Source organism: Ciconia boyciana, chromosome 6 (assembly GCF_034638445.1).
Source record: "Ciconia boyciana chromosome 6, ASM3463844v1, whole genome shotgun sequence".
Lineage (NCBI taxonomy): Eukaryota > Metazoa > Chordata > Aves > Ciconiiformes > Ciconiidae > Ciconia > Ciconia boyciana.
This window is the reverse complement of record NC_132939.1, coordinates 55,194,148-55,213,273: the sequence shown is the minus strand read 5'-3', so window position 1 is coordinate 55,213,273 and position 19,126 is coordinate 55,194,148. Positions and strand designations below refer to the sequence as shown.

Here is a 19,126-nt window from a genome sequence, read left to right as displayed (position 1 = left end):
TATTTTACAATCAAAGGAAACCAAAACAGTGCACTACCTGCTTTGGACAGACTGATAATATGTATATTGGAAATTTTTGGGGGCTACAAAGGTTCTGAAAGTTCCCCCAAACTTTTTAAAGTTTTGTCTAAGGTATATTGCAAAATGTATATACATTGGAACTTTACATGACACCCATCATAGGTTTTGCAATGCCTTAAGGTATGCAAGCAGATAACCTTTCAGATAAATGCCCAAATTAGCCATGAAAACAGGTAGACATCTCTGTCACCAACTGCTGTTTCAAATCCATCTTCATGCCCTGCTCAAAACAGCAAATTTTCTAACCAGCATGAAGTTCAAAGGTCTGGAGCAGCAAAACTTGAATACAGACATTGACCATGACAGCTGTTACTGGGCTAAAAGAGTTCTGAAAAGACCTAGAGTCTCAGTAAGACCTTTGCTGCTAAATTGCATACTTTTCCATATCTTTAGGTCACTTCTTAACATGAAGTGGTAAAAGCCCACAGCTTACTTAAAGGTAAGCCTGCTCTGTGAAACTCTGGGCTTTCTTTAGGAGGATGCAATAAGGTAGGATATAGGTCTGCAACTCATTGTCTACTTCAAGCTAGCTGTGCAGATGGTCATGGTACACATGATGTGATGGCTGAAAGGCTCAAAGTACTCTCAGTACAAAAAGCTTTTCCATGTGCAGATTTAGTGGAGACCAAGAGTGCTCTATAAACTCACATTCTTTGTGCACTAGCTTTCTTGATTAGATCTGTCCCAAAATGCCTTGTGCCCATTGGATTTTCTCAACGTGATAGATAATGCATATTTACTACCCTGAGGTTAAAGCACAGTGAAGAATTGGCCCAAGAAATGCAGATACCCATCCGTCAAAGTTCTGAGTGTATTTAATCCTCAGATCAGTTCCTGATGTATGTTGATGTATCCACTGCAAGAGGCAGAGTGGGGAAAGAGTCATTATTCCCTCTCTCTGAGAATACTTTAACAATGGCAAAAGTCATGTAACGATTCATCCTCACTCTCAAAAGCATGTTATGCCATGTCAGCACATAAACAAAGAAGATGTCATTGATAAAACTTCTAAAAAAGGAACTATCCCTGACTTTTGGCTGCTTTATCACATTCCTAGCTCAGTTCCTGGTCCAGAATTATATCTAACTGCACACCACACTGACCTCCTGAAACAGGCATCGGGCCGAGACCATGATCTTGCATATCTTACTAAAACTTTGGAACAAATCCATCAAGAAAACTCAGAATTTACATTATCATACAAGAACAGAGCTTCCTTCCAAACCAAAAGGTTGAAGACTGGACTGCATAGAAGCAGTGCGTAAGAATCAGAAAGATTAAATCAAAGGGCAAATTGTCTTATCTTGAAGACAGCTGCAAATGGATAAATACTGGCATGATATTCCTGATTCATGGGAGCAGACGACATACTTGTTGTCCCAGAATAGTATATAATCCCAAATTATAAAAATTCCTTATATCATTAGATGAGATTCAAAGTATAAAAAATATAAGCTGCAAATTATCAACTATAGGCGAACATATATTGCAGGACTTTAAAAATCTAGTCCTGGTTTGGGGATGGTTAGTTAGGAAGGGAATAGCCATAAATGAATCCAGACTTCAGGATAATCATATCTAATTGTAAAGTTTTCTGATGACTTTCAGAAATGTATCAAAACTCTTAAATATACCAAAATTACAAATCAAAATGGCTTTAGAAATAGTAAAAATAAACAAACACAAGTTTTATAATATCATATAAACATAAGTTTTTACTTCTGTCCTCTAGTGTTTTGGGTCTTGCATTCAACCCCGCAAATGACCTTTGCTGAAAATAGGCTGTTGCTTTTTCCCCATAGTGCATAAATTAGAACTCAAATGGGGATATAGTTGACTGACAGTGGTGTGGTTTAATCTAGAGACCTAGATTAAGGTTGACAGCATTAGTAAGTAAGTATAATAATTCTTCCACCTCAGTTGCTTCACTGGATGATCCTGTTCTATCTGTCTAATGTAACCACTGGTCACTGAAACTGATTATAGTGATATTATTTATTTCATTAGTTCAAAATATTATCTAACCAACATAGTAATTTTGTAATTCCTTCTGGCATATTTGCCTGGCTTTCTCTAAGTCTATTACCCTTCATTATATATTTCTCTACTGTAATTATCCAGTTTGTTTTTTTTTTTTTTACTTTTGACCTTAATTTTTAATATAATTTCCTGTATTTTTAAAAAACTTGAAACCTTCATGATATGTATCTGGCACACTTCACTCAAAAAAAGTCTATTAGGTTTCAGTCACATGGTGTCTGGGAATGGTAGCGTGACTTTTAACCAGCAGATCCATCTCTCTGTTTCAGTTCTGATTCAAAATCACTGGCAATTACCACGTGGACTTCCATAGGTGTGGGATTGGACCCCAGTTCTAGTGCCACTAGAGTAAAAACCATTAGATTATACTACAGTGATATTCATAAACTCTAAAGCTCAAAAAAACCCCCTAGAAGTTTCAAAAATACATCATGTGTATGTTACAGAAAACAATGCAATAGCTGTCTTTTGTACAGTTGGCTTATTTATTTTTAAAGCTGACTTTGTTGCTCTAACTCCCTAGAAAAGCCTTTTGAGGGTCTTTGCACTACAAATAAAGGGCTACTTTGGGTGTAATCCCCCAGGGCCTTTTCAGAGAGAGGAGAGGTTCTGGTGGCATTAAGTATCTACAGTTTATACTACAAAGAAGAGCTTTAGCCAATGCAATAATACTTGTGTAGAATGGGAAGTGCTGACCACACACAATTTCTGTTGACTTGACTTGTAGCTGTGTATGTTCAGGATCTCTTGTGGTTTAAAATCCAGCGTGCTACATGATGATCCAAAAACTTAGTTCAGTCATTGGAAAAAGGCAAATCAACAACAGAGGTCTTACCTTTGCTTTATGTTTGTCAATCAAGAAAGCAGTCTTTTGGCTTTTTTTTTTTTAATTACTGTACTTATATTTGTATAAACTCCAGCATAGACAGAGATCTAATAACATAATGATGCTTAAAATGAGCACAGTTTATGCACATTATGTATAGGAATTAGATACACATCTATAGCTACCTATGCACTGTTATATGTGGCTGTGTGCATAACATGGGGAATGAGAATTACTCACTCTTACAGAGAAAAATTAAAGTTCTAAAAGGTTAGAGTGAAGCCACCTTGTCTTGGAAGCTTGTAAGCACACTGTTATAGTATGGTTGAATTTGCAGGAGAAATCTTGGCCGTTGGCTGTACTGCGATAGGGAGCCACTTCTAAAACGTGGGTCCGTCACGTGTGTGCAGCAGCCTTCTGCTGTGTCAGCCTCTACAGCACATCCCTTGGTGTGAAACTTTTCCTTAACGTAGATGTCCAGATCGTCCCATTTTACTGAGCTTGAACACATTTGATCACAACATCTTTGAGTAACGTATCTCACCCGAACTGCATTTGATGGAAAGCAAAATTACCAAGTAGCAGGGCATCCTCTTGTTGACTCCTGCAACTGCAGTCAAGGACCGGAAATGTTTTCCCACTGTCCCCTTGAAAAGATGCATTATTTTAAAAGATGCTTCTTTTCAACGATCCGCACAGTTTAGATGTAGATTCCTGTGTTTAGAGGAAAAGTCTTTTTCCTGCTGTATCACTAATGTTATACCTGTTTCTTTGCCAAGTGTGTTGTGTATTGGGATACATATGAACCGTGCAAAAACCCTCTCTTTTGCCTTTGTTCACACTCATGGAAACCTTTAAGAGATTCTACTTTCTTCATCAGCTTGCATCACATCAGACTGAATCCATATCAGCTTTTAAATTGCTATAGCTTCTGAATTGTCTACGACAGAATGTGTCTATGTTGACTCGTTACAATTCTGAAAAAAATCACCTCCGACCACTAACAAAAGTGGTAGTGTATCTTGAGAACTCTATGTATGACAAACTGACATATACAATAAATATGAATGTTACTACAGTAACAGACTGAAATTATATAGTTCATTTAAACCTTTTTCCAACTTCAGTTTAGTCCCAGCTAAAGCACACAGGAAATAAACATATTGAGCTGTCTGGCACCAGGCAACTATCCAGGTCCTGTTCTGTCTAGCACTGGGCTAGGCTTATCCATCCAATCAACATTAGGAGGTTTATTTATGTGAGACATATATTAGTAATAAATGGATTTATTCAGTAGCTTGGTGGATTTATACACGTACAAAATCATTTTAGTTTAAGGAGACTTAAAACTGAGTGACTCCACTACTTTTATGGGCTGTATCCTGAAGCCCTTACGCAAGTTCTATTCTCCTCTTCACAAGGAAAAAAAAAAAAAAATTGAAGTCAATGGGATGTTTGCTGGAGCAAAAACTGCAAAAGACTTAGGAACTGGTGAAATGCAAGTGAACACGCAGCTAGCTAAGTGCCAATTCAGAGGATTATGGTATATTTATATACATTTTATGTAATATTCCACATATAAAAGTCCGTTTTAATTTTTACAGACCAAGATAGTCTGTAAAAGAGAAACAACTGGTAGAATTCAGAAAGGATATCTGGGTTTTCTTTATCACACCTATTTGTACTTTGGACAGATTTTTTTCGAAGGCATTAATTTGACGTGCTAGTCAGGTCTGTGCTACGTTGAAGTCTGTTTTCACCGATTTGTTTGTTGTTTTTTAGAAAACAAGACAGAGAATTCGCCTTAGTGCTATGGTTTACCCATTTCAATCAGATAGCGAGTGGCACATTCTCACCTCATTTGCAGTTTTTAATTCCAATTGGACATTTCTTTTGAAATGTCCCTTCTCTTTTTCCCCTTTATGCTGCCACTTGAAAGTTGAAATGTAGCAAGAATGTAATGTTAGGTGCCAGTTTGCTGAATTACAGGGTGACTGCTTTAGCTGATCCCAAAAAGCAAGTGTCTTTTTATACCGCATAAAAGCCTGAAATGTTTACATATCAAAAGGCTATAGGCCAATTTCTGTCAAAATTATACATGAAGTTAAGCAGTACAAGCAATTTATTTAAACACTAGTCATTGTAGAAAAATTCAAAACCATATGCTCTTTTAGCAGTTTTTCACAAATGCATTTGACCCATGACTTGGCAAGACATGCATGCTTCATAATTTACTCTAAATTTCAAATCCCCATGACATTTAAATAAAAGATCTTCATTAATAAAGTTTATATGAATGAAAACTTTAGAAGCTGATATTGTTAGAGGGAAGCTTTAGGAAAAAAGAAAAAAACGCATTTCTGCCTCGTTTTCAAATGACTGACTTTCCTAATCAGTTCAAGATAAGTTTATTCTGGGAACAAATTACAGTAATTTCGCATTGTATGATTTTTTTTTTCGGTGAAGTAATGATGCAATCAGTTCGAAACAAACGTGGGGACGCTGGAGGGTGATGGCACCCGCACGCCAGAGAGGTGCTGCGAAGCGCCGTTTCCGAGAGGGTTTCGCCGCCGGCGACCCACCAAAACCTGCGGTCCGTGCCAGCGGCACCCGCTCGCGTGGGCGGGAGCCGCAGCCGGGGCCCTGCCGCCCACAGCGATCCCGGCCGGGCGCGCAGGGGCGAAGCTCCTCGGGTGCCTCGGCCGGGCGGCCCCAGCCGGCGCGGCCCCGCGGCAGCCCCGGAGCCGCTCCCGCCGCCAGGCCGGGCAGAGCCAGCGCGGCAAGGCGGTGCACCGCGCACCCCCGGCTTTATTCCTTAATACCTGACAATAAAAATCCGGCCGGTTTCTCAACGAGCGCATCTTCATAGACTTGTCTATGGTGATTGCTTTGTATGAAATCGTGTTTGGGTAATAATATTGAAAATCAGTGCAGCGTTTACTTTATTTCATACCTAACAGCTTGCTCTGCCCGGTGCTATACTCCTCTTTAGATCTCTCTTTCAACCCATGCTGTGACCACCCTCCAGTAACAAACAATTGCTTAGCAACACTATGCAGCACAATTTGCTTGCGTTTCATTTGTTATTACAATTTCATCCCGACACTGTGTGACAACTGATTGTTTGTTTAACGCAATTTCACGTTTGCAAAGGTTAGCAAGGAGCGGATGCGAAACGAGAAACGCCGAGGGCAGGTTTCGGGAAGCGGGTATCAAAACTGGGGGGGTCATGGCAAGACTTCTCCTAGTAAAATAAAACAAAAGAAAAGAGAACTTCCCTGCGGGGGTGATAAGTTATTTGAGAAAATAATCTCTAATTTAGGAATAAAGGTAAGCGGGGCAGCGTGGTGGATCATCCTTCCGCAGAGCCCTCCTGATCGAAAAACTCGTCGGGCAGCCGAGCGCTGGCACAGCCCGGGCGGCGTGCGCCCTGCCGCTGCCCCGGCTGCCCCCGGGGTGCCGCAGCCCCCCCCTGGGATTTTGGCCCCGCCGTGCTGCTTTCACCTGGGAGAAGCCGGACAGGCGCGGAGATGAAGTCCTGCTGCAAGGGATGCCGAGCACCCAAGAAATCGGCCCCGGCGGCGGGCATCCCCGCCGCGGGCCTCCGCATGAGCGGGACTTCAGCGGGGTTACGCGGTTCCCCGGGGGGCGGCAATCTGGGGGCAGGGTGCTGTCCCCGCCGCCCGCCTCCCTCCGCGGCCCGGGCTCCGCGGAGCGCCGGGGCGCGGAGCTCCGCGGGGAGCCCTGCCCTGCGCCGCCGCCCCCGCCCCCGAGCCGCAGCCCGGGCCGGACAGGCGGGACGCTCCCCGCGGAGGCCCCCCGGGGCACCCCCGGAGGAGGTATTCCCGTCCTCGCCGGCGGGAGAGCTGGCCGTGCCCCCGCTCTCGGCATCCCCGCGGGCCTGGCTCTCCCGGGGGCTGCGAGCCCGGCTCGCCCGGAGCCCCGCTCAGCGCCGGGAGCGGCAAAGGCCACCCGGGAGACGCTGCCGCGCGTTGCAGCGGAGCCGCTCGGGACGTGAACGAGCATCCCGATGGCGGCATTAAGCAGCGCGCTGCTCTGCGCGCAGCGGGACCGAGCTGCGCCCGGGGAATTACTTACCAAAAACCCCCAACAACCCGGCCCAAAACTGCCCCCGAAACCCAACCCCAAGCGAACAAATAAGCAATCAAAAAGTAAGGAAAATGCCCAAAATAGCAACAGAAAACTCCCAAATCTAACAAACAAACAAAAAACAAACCCCAAACCCTCTGTCAAATAGTTTCACTTTACAGCAAATTTGCAAAATTTGCACGAAGCTCAGGTCTAAATGCCGAAGGCGGAAAGAAATGGATCGGCAAATAAATTGACGTAAAGGAAACGATGCTAGTACTCAGTCACATCGCGATGTACTAAGAAAGTGAGAATTAAGTCCCGGCGTTCTTTTTCCTTAACGTTCATACGAGTCTTTTGCTAGAAATAGGGTTTTGGTTTAGATCATCCTCAGATGCGGCTTTAAATCCTGGAATACCGAGGAAAGGAAGGATAAAGATAAAGCGCGAGTAAGCGCTAACGAGGATATTCTTTGCTGAGGAGAAATAATGTGTTCCTCGTAAACGGACCCTAATGGCTTGTTTTCATTTCATGCGTACAATTTCCTACCTTCTTTGATGGAGGGTTGATGGGGTAAATAGTCTAATCTTATTCAGTTCACCTCCTGTGGATTCCCAGGGACAGTCGTGACAGACGAAGTATTCTGCAAATCACAAGAGCCAGCTACCAGGAGAGCCAAACTTATTAATAGGAAGAGTTCTAGGGACTTAAAACTGCTCCATTTTAAATTCACGGAACATGCAAAATATAAAGTTCTCCGTATCACTGCAACTCTATAGGCTTTGTTGTCTAAGCTAGAAAAGGAAACATTCTTCCTTAAAAAGAGAAGAAAAAGGCACCAGGATGGATCAGAAGCAAATCGGAACACCTACCAGACCCGGGGATTTGCGATGGCACTGGTCTTTAACATTTCCACTTCCTGGCTTGTTTAAAAATATAAAAGTGATACCTGTCTGGATCGGAATCTGTTAAAAAAAAATGTTTACAACATTCACGCGTCCTAGTTCCGCCTGGTGATCTAGGAAAAGAGAGAAAAAACAGTTCATTTACTCAGTGAAGACGTTGCTGCTTCACTGCATAAAGCTTAAATCAGAGGAGCGCACACTGCGCAACGGCCCTTCGGGTCTCCGAGCCGGGGGACGCAAGATTCAAACCCTGCTGCAGAAACACTCGGAGGGGGGGAGTTGCATGTTTATCGCAGTTTATTTTTTTAAAAAAGTGCTTCGTAACCAATTCGAAGCATAAATACCGAATCTGAGCTTCAGACAGAGGAAATCGCACCCACTAATGCGAACTAACACCAGCAAAGTAGGTGCATAATAGACAAGGCTAGGAGCTGCTAACCACTTCTGCACAATGGCATTAATAGGATTAACCTGGGCAATTAGCCGGTGCAGCAGAGATCAAGCCTAAATCTGGGGCCTTTCAAAAAAGCCCACTAATGGAAAGGATTACGTTAATTTCATTAATTCTCAATACACAGAGCCGGGCTCCTTTCACTCCTTTGTGTAACCCCCACCTCTTCCCCACCAAAAAGGGGGAGAAAAAACCCCCCACCAAATCTGGTTTTGTTTGTCATCTGCATATTACCAGGAACTAAATCCAGGATGACGTCGCCTGGGTATAAAAAAGGGAAGAGGTTCAGATGGATTATACTCCGAGCAGCCCTCTGGGCTGAGATCAGTAAACAGGCGAGAGTTGAGGGGGGAAAGTTCCAGGGGTGGATCCTGCGCGCACACGCACACACACACACACGCACACACACATGCACACGCACACACGCGCGCACAGACACACACGCACGCTCTGCCCGCAAGCTGCCCTCGGAAAAAGCTCCGCTCTTCTCGCTCCGAGCCCTTTTTAAAATTTCTCCGAAAAGTTTCGATTTCGTGTCTCTCCGGCCTTGCCCCCCACCCCCCCTCCACCACAACCACCGCCACCTACCCTCCCTCCCTCCCTCCCTCCCCCCGGCCGGTCCCCGCTGCCCTGCCCCGGCACGGTTTGGGGCATGCCTGTGAGCATGTTCAGCATCGACAATATCCTGGCGGCCAGACCTCGCTGCAAGGACTCGGTGCTGCTGCCCCCGAGCGCCGCGCCCGTCGTCTTCCCCAGCCTGCACGGGGACTCGCTCTACGGCAGCGCCTCCGACTACGGCGGATTTTACTCCCGGGCGGTGGCACCCGCCTCCGCGCTGCCGCCGGCGGTCACCGGATCTCGGCTGGGCTACAACAACTACTACTACGGGCAGCTGCATGTGCCGGCGTCCCCCGTGGGCCCTTCGTGCTGCGGGGCCGTGCCGCCCCTGGGCGCCCAGCAGTGCTCCTGCGTCCCCCCCGCAGGTAAGGGTAAGGCGTCCCCGGGCGGGACGGGACGGGACGGGACGGGACGGGGCGGACGGGCTTTCTTTGTTCCCGCAGCCGCGGGGCGGGAGGGGGTGGCGGGGAGCTGGCGGCCCGCGGGAGAGCGGGTGGGCGGCGGGGGGGAGCAGCGATCTGATGCAAAGCCTGTCGTCGTCTCGTCTGTCTGTCCGTAGGTTACGAGGGCACTGGGTCAGTCCTGATGTCCCCTGTTCCCCATCAGATGTTGCCCTACATGAACGTGGGCACTTTGTCCCGGACGGAGCTGCAGTTACTGAACCAGCTGCACTGCAGGCGAAAAAGACGGCATCGGACTATCTTCACTGACGAGCAGCTGGAAGCGCTGGAAAACCTCTTCCAGGAAACGAAATACCCAGACGTGGGCACCAGGGAACAGCTGGCCAGAAGGGTGCACTTAAGAGAGGAAAAAGTGGAGGTATTTTGCTTTCCTTTTCCCCCTCCCAGCCTCTCCCTTTAGCATTTAAACGCGCTCGGACTGGCGGTACCTCGCTGCGGCCCCAGCCCGGCTCCGCCGGCCGCGGCGAGCCGGCGGCGGGGAGAGCAACGGGTTCGCGGGGGGGGAGAGGGGAAGTTTTTTATCGGTATTTCCAAGCTTCCTTCTGGAGGCGGCTAGCCGAGCCGGCACACGGCTGTGGGCAAACGTCGAGGGGCGGTCGTGCCCCCCGAAGGCCCGCAGCCTTCCCTGGCCGGGCGGCAGCTCCCCTCCGCCTCCCTCCCTCCCTCCCTCCCAGCGCGGCCGCCGCACGTCGGCCCCGCCGCGGCTGGCAGCGGCTGCGGGCGAGGCAGGGCTCCGGCAGGGCGGAGGTCAGTCTGCGGGTCTGCATATTTTTATTTTTATTTGTTTCCCTAATAATTTAATTTCTTAACGTAACAGGTTTGGTTCAAGAACCGCCGGGCAAAGTGGAGGAGGCAAAAGCGATCGTCTTCGGAGGAGTCAGAAAACGCACAAAAATGGAATAAAGCGTCTAAAACGTCTCCGGAGAAGAGACAAGAGGAAGGGAAAAGTGACTTGGACTCCGACAGCTGATACCTCGCAGGGGGGACATTTCCCGTGGACTGTCGGATATGCTCCAGAGGATGCTACTAATCTTGCACAAGCTCTGCCTTGTTGGAGGGGGAAAATATCTGTATATAATGTACAATGCCCCGAGTTGATTTCGTGTAAATAAAATGTGTTGCCGAGGTGTTGCACAGGTAGACGGCGGCGCGTTTGTTCACCCCTGCGCCGCGGCGAGAGGGCCGAGGGGAGGAGGGGAAGGGAGAGGAGAGGACAGCAGAGGAGAGGAGCAGAGAGCAGAGCAGGGGAGAGGAGAGGAGAGGAGGACAGAGGAGAGCAGAGCGGCGGTGCCCCGCTCCCCGGGGACCAGGGGCGGCCTTCCCGGCGCAGTTACTTATTTAACGAGGTTTCGCTTAGCTTGAGAGCAAGCGGAGGGCAGCGCGCTGTCAGCCGGGCCCGTCGGTCACCCGCTCGCCGCAGGCCGAGAGGCGGCGGCGGATCCTTCACCCCGCAGGAAAGCGGCGGCCGCTTTCCTTCACTTAGCCTCTCGTCCCCGACGGCAGCGCCCGGGGCAGTCCCGCCGAGGCCGGGCCCGGCCGCGGGTCGCCGGGCTGGCGGGGGGGCCGCGGCCGGGAGCACACCTCGCTCCTCCTCCGGAGCTCCTCGCTGGGCCGCCCGCGGCGACACCGGCCTGTCCGCTTACCGGGCCCCCCGCACAAGGGCTTCTCCCCTGCGGGAGCGCCGGCGGGCAGCCCCCGCCCCGCTGCCCCTCCCGTCCCGCCGGCCCAGCCACGCTGGGGCGATGCCCTTAGGAAACACTTGCAGGCAAAGCAAATCCGGCCTCACACTTGTTACTCCCTCCTGTTTCCCTGCTCTTTTCTCTCCCCCTCTCTGCAGTTGTGCCCTGCTGAGTTTCCAAGGCGTTTGCCTTCGACCCCCGTTTAGAAAAGCTGCCTCGCTACATCAGTGTTTAAAATTGCTATTAATAAGTTTCGGCCATTATCAGATGGATTACGCATAAAGGGAGGTACGAGCCCTCGCGTGCTGCTTTTGGGGATGTTTCACAAGAAGTTGCTAATGGATGCTTTCTCCCCTTTGAGGCAGCACCTTTGCAATTAGGAAAGCAGTGACAGCCTGGTCTCATTTTACTCTTCCCTCTCTGAGGGCCTCATAAAAGACATGTCTATTCCCCCTGTAAAATTCACATTCATTTTCCTTACACTTTTTTCCCCATGACTCCCCAGCTCTTAGTGCTCGTCCCTTCAGAGCAGGACCACTGCGGCTTCCCCGTGTTGTCTTGTTTAGAAAGACCTTTCCCTCTCCTCGTGTACAGAGATGGTCTATAAATTTAAAACAAATGACCTGAAGTTGTAAAGCCAATGCAGATAACCTCTGGCTGGAAATCTTCGTGCTGTGCCTTTCATTCAGAAGTTAAGTGGTAGTGAGCTGATTTTCCTTAATTATGGCCAATGCCTAAACTCACCTGTATCTATTCAGCTCGTCTAGCTTTGACAAGAAATTGGTTTATACAAATGTGCCCACCATTGCTTCCAGTGACACTGGAAAGGGTCAGCCGCTGTGTGGCTTGTCCTTGTGCTTTTCCTCCCTTTCTGGATATATCCAGCTTTTTATGGGTATTGTAGCATGGTGTGTATTGCAGGTGCTAGTGCAATAGAGTGAATCTCAGTACCTGTCTGCTCAGATAACATTTCCTAATGTACCCATGTTTCCTCATAGATGTGGTATCTCTCTCTGAGCAATCTCTCTCTGTACCAAGACGTAGGAACAGCTGCCGTGGAAGAAATTAAGTGTGGTTTTGTATGAGTCAGTCCTTTAGGGGGCTTACAGTTTCATAGCTACTGCTCGCTTGAAGAGAAGAAGAAATTTAGCCTCTTTTGTTCCTTAGCACAGCAGAGGAGGAAGCGGGAAAAGCAAACTTCTCCATGGATGATTCTTCTTCTTCTTGGATATGTATCACGGCTTGGTTCTACAGAGCTATTGCTTTTTGGAGATGCTACCCTATTGCTGCAATGTGTATCTGATCTCTGTAAACTGTGTTGAATTACAGCCCAGCAGCACTGAACATTAGTTTTCAAATTACTGAAAATTAGTTTTCAAAAGAAGTGTTTTGTTATGTTACATGCAGGAGGTCTCACTGAGTGGAATTTTAATGTCATCTCCTCTGTATTTAGCCACTGTTAGGTTTTAAAGTGCATACTTGATTTGCAAATAAAAGCCAGGTCTAAGGATAATATTGTCCAGGATTTCACAAATGCTTATATATTTTCTTTACTTCCCATGTGTAAATATCCTTACTGCCACATTGGGAGCTTGGTAGGGTTTCATTTTGTTTTGCATTTTTGTGTGTGGAGTGGTAATTTTGGAAGTTGCTATTAAGGATTTTAGCCTGCATAGCTCAATGTGGGAGTTAAACTGGATCTGGGTTTGTAAAGGGTGGGCTTTAAATATGTTTTTGATAACCAATACTAGTTACTTAAGGTTGTAGTCCACATCTTGAGAGATTTTTAGACTTTTCCAGTGGGAGCAAGGTGCTCAAGAACCGCAGAAGCTCCAGGTCACCGAATGTGCCAATTTATGGATTTATTTAGAAATTTTTGTTCTGTGGGACCATGGGATGTGATGTAAGAATCAAAACCTTGTGTCCCAAAACTTGCTTTCCATGCATGGGATTGTGATGAAGTCACCACTGATTGCTTTAAAATCACATTGTAACTTAGTCTGAGTTAATTTTTGAGTTGACTATAAACTCTTGATTACCATAAGCTTTACCTTGCAGTCACTGGTATCTGTTCTTAATACTACATGTAGATGTAGTGTGTTAGAGTTAATAATATCACTTTAAAATCTAATTGAAAAAGCAGTTTTAATCTTGACCTAAAAGCTTTAGATTACTTACTAAAAATGGCATTTGTGCCATTAGGCAGCAGGAGTATCTCTCATTCTTTCTCTCACTAGTGTTTGGTGAAAAACTAAAAGCTTCATTCTCCCCTTTTTACAGTACAAAATCAGATCCTATGCATCCTGGAAGAGTCTGATAACTGAAAAGTAGTGAGAAGACAACATCAAATGGATCAACAACGTAGAAAACTAAATGATCGAAAGCATGAGAATGATAGTGAGAATATCTCTCATTCACTTGTACCGTTTGGTTGGCATAATTCATTTCTAGATGTTTGTCTGGATTTTTATTTTAGGAGAATTCCTACATGCTGAAATGCAAATGCCATGTAACAACTTTCATTATTTTCTCTTTCTGTTGGTGCAGTAGGGGAAAGGCAAAGTGAGGGACCCGAATACGTGCTATGTTCCAACAAGTTCAGTTCTAACAAAGGGGATTTGAAAGAGGTGGTTGTGGTTGTGGTTGTTTACACTTGTCTAAGAAGGAGACAAAAAGAAATTTTCTTTTAAATTTTTTTGTTTGTTTTGTTTTGTCTGTGTCTCCTCTGCTGCAATTTACAACCTTGCACCTTGGTGCAAACCCATTCTCAGAAGATTTAATATGACTGAAAAACCACTTGGCTGTTTCTGAAACGTGATGTATGGTTCATGGTACTGATGTACTATCTAGGTTTTAGAACATGAGTTCAGTTTCTTGCTGTCTCACTGACTTTCTATGAAATATTGGACTTTCTTTCTAAATTTCTGTCTGTAGAATGAATAATATTCCTTTCAGATCTCACCAGGGAGGTAGGGTGAAGGGAAGATTATAAGAAGAAACATAAGCTACTTCGGAGGTTCACCGTTGCAGCAAAGAATTATTCCAGATAATGCTATGCATTATAGGAGTAATAATTGAATAATTATACAAAAGGAGCATACGCCAAATAAATCTTCCTGACACCAAGCTGGTTTAGGTTATGAAATTCTCTTGCAAGGGAAAGCTGGGGAGAGCAATGTGTAGTAAGGGGACAATGCAGAAGCTTTCTGCTCTGTAGAGGCAGATTGAGCAGTCCGATGCATATCTTTGTTGTGCCATCTGCATTTAGATGGCCAAAATTTATGTTTCTATTTAATACCCTATTTACCATATTTATTTCTGTAGTCTTGTTGTAATAAGTAATACTGGAAAGCAGAGGTCAGATTTTTTTGCTTGACATGAAGTGATTTATTATCAGCTGAAAATCTGGACTCTTTTTTTCCTTTCAGTTTTACTAATGCTTGAGTGAACTGGTTTTGAGCTTTACCATAATGGGATCCTGGGAATATAAACCATGCAAACTCTTTCTTACACATGACTTGTGAAACAAACATTTGGATTAGTGGAAGTTATTAAAAAAATGCAACATTAAGGTGAGTTCATATTTTTTGTGCTCCCTCTGCATTTATTGGTTCTCTGGGATTATACACCATGGAGCATAAATGAACAAAAACCTAAAGAGTTTTTGTTTTGTATTCTACCCCCTTAGGGTTTCATTCCATTTATACTTTATGTTTTCCTCCTTTGGAGACCTGGTGAGTCTTGACTAAACCTAGACAGAAAAGTTTAGTCAAATTACTCTTTCTCTGGGGTTGCCACTTACCCTGATTTGATTAGAGTCTCTTTTAGGAAGGTAACAGTTGTAGCTAACATTATGTTAGACTGTAAGCAATTAATACAAACTTTTAAGTGACCTATCTGTGTAAAGCATCTGACAACTTTAAATGTAGAAACCTGTGTTACAATATTCTGGTTTGTACTGAAACTATCCAAAGCTGGAGAATTCAGATGTAAAGTGAAAAAAGGAATTGGACTTTCACTTTTTGTTTTCAGGTTAGAATAGATGCCTATAGACAGACAGAGACTATATCCCTCAAAGACATACGGCGAAACTTAAGGCACAACTGAATGGAATAACATGGAGCAGGAGAAAGGCCAGGAAACTTGTTATAGCTTAAAAGTACCTATGCAGTTGAATGCTGAAAGTTACTTCACCTCTGTCTTCTAAATGATGTCTGAACACTGGTGTTTGCATTTCTTTTCTGCTCCTTATCTGGACAAACATGCGTGCTTACCTTAGAGATTTGGAGCTTCTTCACCTCATTAGTATATGCCAAAACATGTCGAATGCATGAGCCAGTGTAGAAGTTATAATTATCCCTTTGCATTATGTCCAGGAAAAGGGCATTCCCCCAAAACTCTGAACTAAGCGTTGAATCCCCACCAGAGTCTGCCTGTGTTTATTTATATAAGTACAATAATAATAAATCTTTATGCTTTTCTATCTTTGAGGCGATTTATTCAGCGTTTACTACCCAGTGACTGCAGAGTGCTTTGCTAACATTGTGTGTTGGATTTTCACCTTGACTACACCCTGGCAAAAGAGACAACTTTGGCGTATGGAGCCCCATTCCTCTGGGCTGAACCATCTTCTTCAACAGGGCGGCTGCCTGCAGGGCTTCTGCTCCCCATTCTGTCCAAGGTGGGTGGATCTGTGGACATGGCAGACCTAATATGTTATTTTCCTAGAAAAAAAATGAGGAATTGGGAGCCAGAGTCTGATGGTATCATTTCAGCAATCTGGTTTGTAGGGTAGCATCACAAACCGTTGGATCTGCGCTGCAAACTACAGTGCTGGAATGAGCTGCTGAGAACAAGAATGAGAACTTCTGAAGCTGGCTTCCCCCTTGACTCCAAGGTGTTACAAGTGTAGAACCTGAATATAACTGTATTTATTTCCTTTATTTAGGACTTTTGGCAAAGTGTCAAAGAACTTAGCTGTGATTTTTCAGAGTGATCCTGTGGTGGGGAACTACTTTTACTCCATTTTTCTGTTGGAAATGCTTAGGTACCTGTTCCTCAGGGGGACACGCAGGAAGTCTTTGGCACAGTGTGGGGAAGCAGAAGTGATGACATTTTTTCACTGGTGAATTTTAATGCCATCACCATGTTTTCCTGTTATCCCACCAGAAATTTGGCTTTCCTGGTGAAAATAAGGCCTTCATGGTTATGCTTTGTGTAATTATATGTATAATTTCTCTTGGTTCATGAACAAATTACACATTTTTGCCATGTGAGTGAACCCAAATTGAAGGCTAAATTAATGGAAGATAAGTGAAGGTAGGGGCAATATGGTTTTGGTGTATGGAAGATGTGTTTTTAAAAGCCACAAAATGAGAGCTCTGACCTGCTTTTCTTGCATGCCCAAAAACTCTTGCCAAGTGTTGCATGTGCAAGGAATGCAGTACCAGCAGAGAGTGAGTAACTTTCTATTAAGAGGAGAGAATGGAAAAGAGTTCTTTTTATGCCAAATTTTACCCCATAGTGGATAATTACAGCCAAGTTGTAAACCCCTTAAAAGCTATAAGGCACCAGCATAATGAAACACATAACTGAAATTTACTGTACTTGTGTAGATTGCAAGCTTACTCTTGAATATTTAGTCTTCAACTTCTTAAATTTGTAGTTTCCACAGAGGGCTTATAAGTGCTAGAATTTTGATTAACTGTCTCAAATAAACTACTGCTATTGTTATCACTATAAATCTCCCTAACCTAAGAGCCTCAAGGAGGCTGATATTTTCTGTGGAAACTGTAATGATTTAGAAGGGCATGAACCCAGTACCCTTTATTTGGAGCTTCCTGTCATTATATAGAAAGTCTCAAGCTTCATTTACATCAGCTATTAGGTCTTATTTGTTTAATATTACTTTTTCATTGGTTTTATACTGTGTTTATCATGCACATTTTTAGAACATACTGTATTTTTCTTTTAGTTGGCCCTAATGCTATGGAGACAGCTCTTCACAATGAAACTTACTCACTTGTGGCTCCTTTAGCCTGGTTGAAGGGATAACGTGGAGGCCTGACCCAAAGCCTTTGTGAATTAATGAGAAACTTTCTTCTTGAGCTGGTAATATTTCCCACTTACATTAATGAGTGTGGTTATTTTGCAATATGATCAGTGAAGATAGGGCATTAATCCCTGGTCAAAAGGGCTAATGATTATGGGACAGAACCACGCAGGAAGGGATCATTAGCGATACTAGGGGAGCTTTCTCTCCTTAAAATTCTCTAACTGTTCTGCTCTGACTTGTTTAGCTAAGTGGTCCTTCCCACCTTGTACAGGTACAGTTTTATTGGTAGAAATGGGTTTGTATTACTAAAGTCGCTGCAGTTAGTGCTGTTGTTGATGGAATAAGCTTTAAGGATGTATCTGTATTCATGTTAAAAATTTTAGTGGGATACCTTTTAAGATAAAAGCCCTGCGTCTACGCTGAAATAGTTATGCTAGTACAAAGCAGTCTTTAAATGAGTAAATTATTGCTGCTTTTTAGAGGCAGTAATATTGTTTGCAAGTGTATCCTTGACGTAGAAGTAGGGGTATTCCATGCAATGAGGCTTGACTGGAGTCAACATTAGGCCCTCAGACCTTGTGTGAGGCTTATCTCCACCTGCATAAAGGCAAGATAAAAGTTTATTGATACCCATCATGCTTGGCCTTAAAGGAACATCTGATTTACCAGATGTTTAAGAAAATCCAGAACAGTGTTCCTGAATTGGAAAGCAGCTGTGTTTTTCTTTGCTCACGTATTCATTGGCACAGCTGCTTCAGATATCCGGGCATCTAAATTATTCTGACATCAGAAAAAAACACTGAAACAGGGACTGATTATGGCCATATTGCTTATGACGGTTTAATGCTTTGGCTGACTGATCACTGGGAAAACTGTTCAGTTGCCAGACACATTGCAGTTAAGGAGCAAGTAGAATTCATGTTGAGGACTAAGAGCTAGGACATTAGGTGCACTAGAGTAATTCTTTCTAATATCAGTCTCTTTGAAGTAGCTGTCTTAGGAACAGAATCAGTTTCCATTTCAGCTTCACAGTCTCTTCAGTTGCATGTTGAAAATTTTGGTCTTGGCTAGATGGATGTCAGATGACTATGAAATTAAAACAAAAAAAGGAAAAGATTTTATGTTAAATTTGATGTTAAAATAGTCTTAAAAAGTCTATTAGTTTGCATCTTGCCTATTTCTGCAGGCTTTTGCTGTTCTTTTCTCAGTCTCAAGTCTAGGTTCTGCCAAAAACCACTGGACATTTAAACAATGACTAGATACTAGTTTAGAACCAGTCTATTGATCCTGCTTGATTTCATTTGTCTTTTTTAAATCACTTTTGGATCAGCACAAAGTAGAAACACAGCTGTCCTAGAAAAATGTCTGAAGACATTTTGGAGAAAGAAGGTCTTGGTATTATAGAGTCTGATCTTCACCTCTGAAGAAGAGCATGTGAACTGGAAGCAGTACTCTTCCAAACTGCATTGCCAAGCCACTCTTGGCCCTGGATCAAGAAGAAAGAAGAGCAGGTAAGAGCCACCTCCGCACCTTTCCAAGTCAACACTAGATGTAAACTCAGTGTGTCTATGAATGACCGTGACTCTTGCTAAGAGGATTTGGCCCACAGATATAGCCAATAACACTTATTGAGGGTTCTGGCTGAGGATTAAAACCATTTAAGGTTTGATTGAAAGTATGTTTGTAGAACTGATGTTTTAAGATTATTTTTTTTTAAATAATATGATATATATTTCATGTTTATTTTTGGAACAAAAAATTGAAATGCATTTTTGTTTGTATACCATCATGTGTTTTTGGTTTGTTTTGTTTATTTTTACATCCTCTTACTGGAAGTCCATGTGCAACTGTTGTTGCAGCATAAATTGTGAAGACAGGAATTTACACTTATAAATAACTGAAGCCTTCCGACCCATTTTAG

General features: G+C 44.2%; 1 protein-coding gene across 1 annotated transcript; it reads left to right on the top strand.

The window, feature by feature from the left end:
- Nucleotides 1-8,643: 8,643 nt before the first annotated feature.
- GSC (goosecoid homeobox) lies at nucleotides 8,644-10,522 on the top strand. The gene is given in 5 exon segments (XM_072865538.1): nucleotides 8,644-8,961; nucleotides 8,963-9,031; nucleotides 9,033-9,375; nucleotides 9,570-9,829; nucleotides 10,289-10,522. Coding segments are annotated over 5 exon segments (1,143 nt in total). The 3' UTR covers nucleotides 10,442-10,522.
- The last annotated feature ends 8,604 nt before the right edge of the window (nucleotides 10,523-19,126 follow it).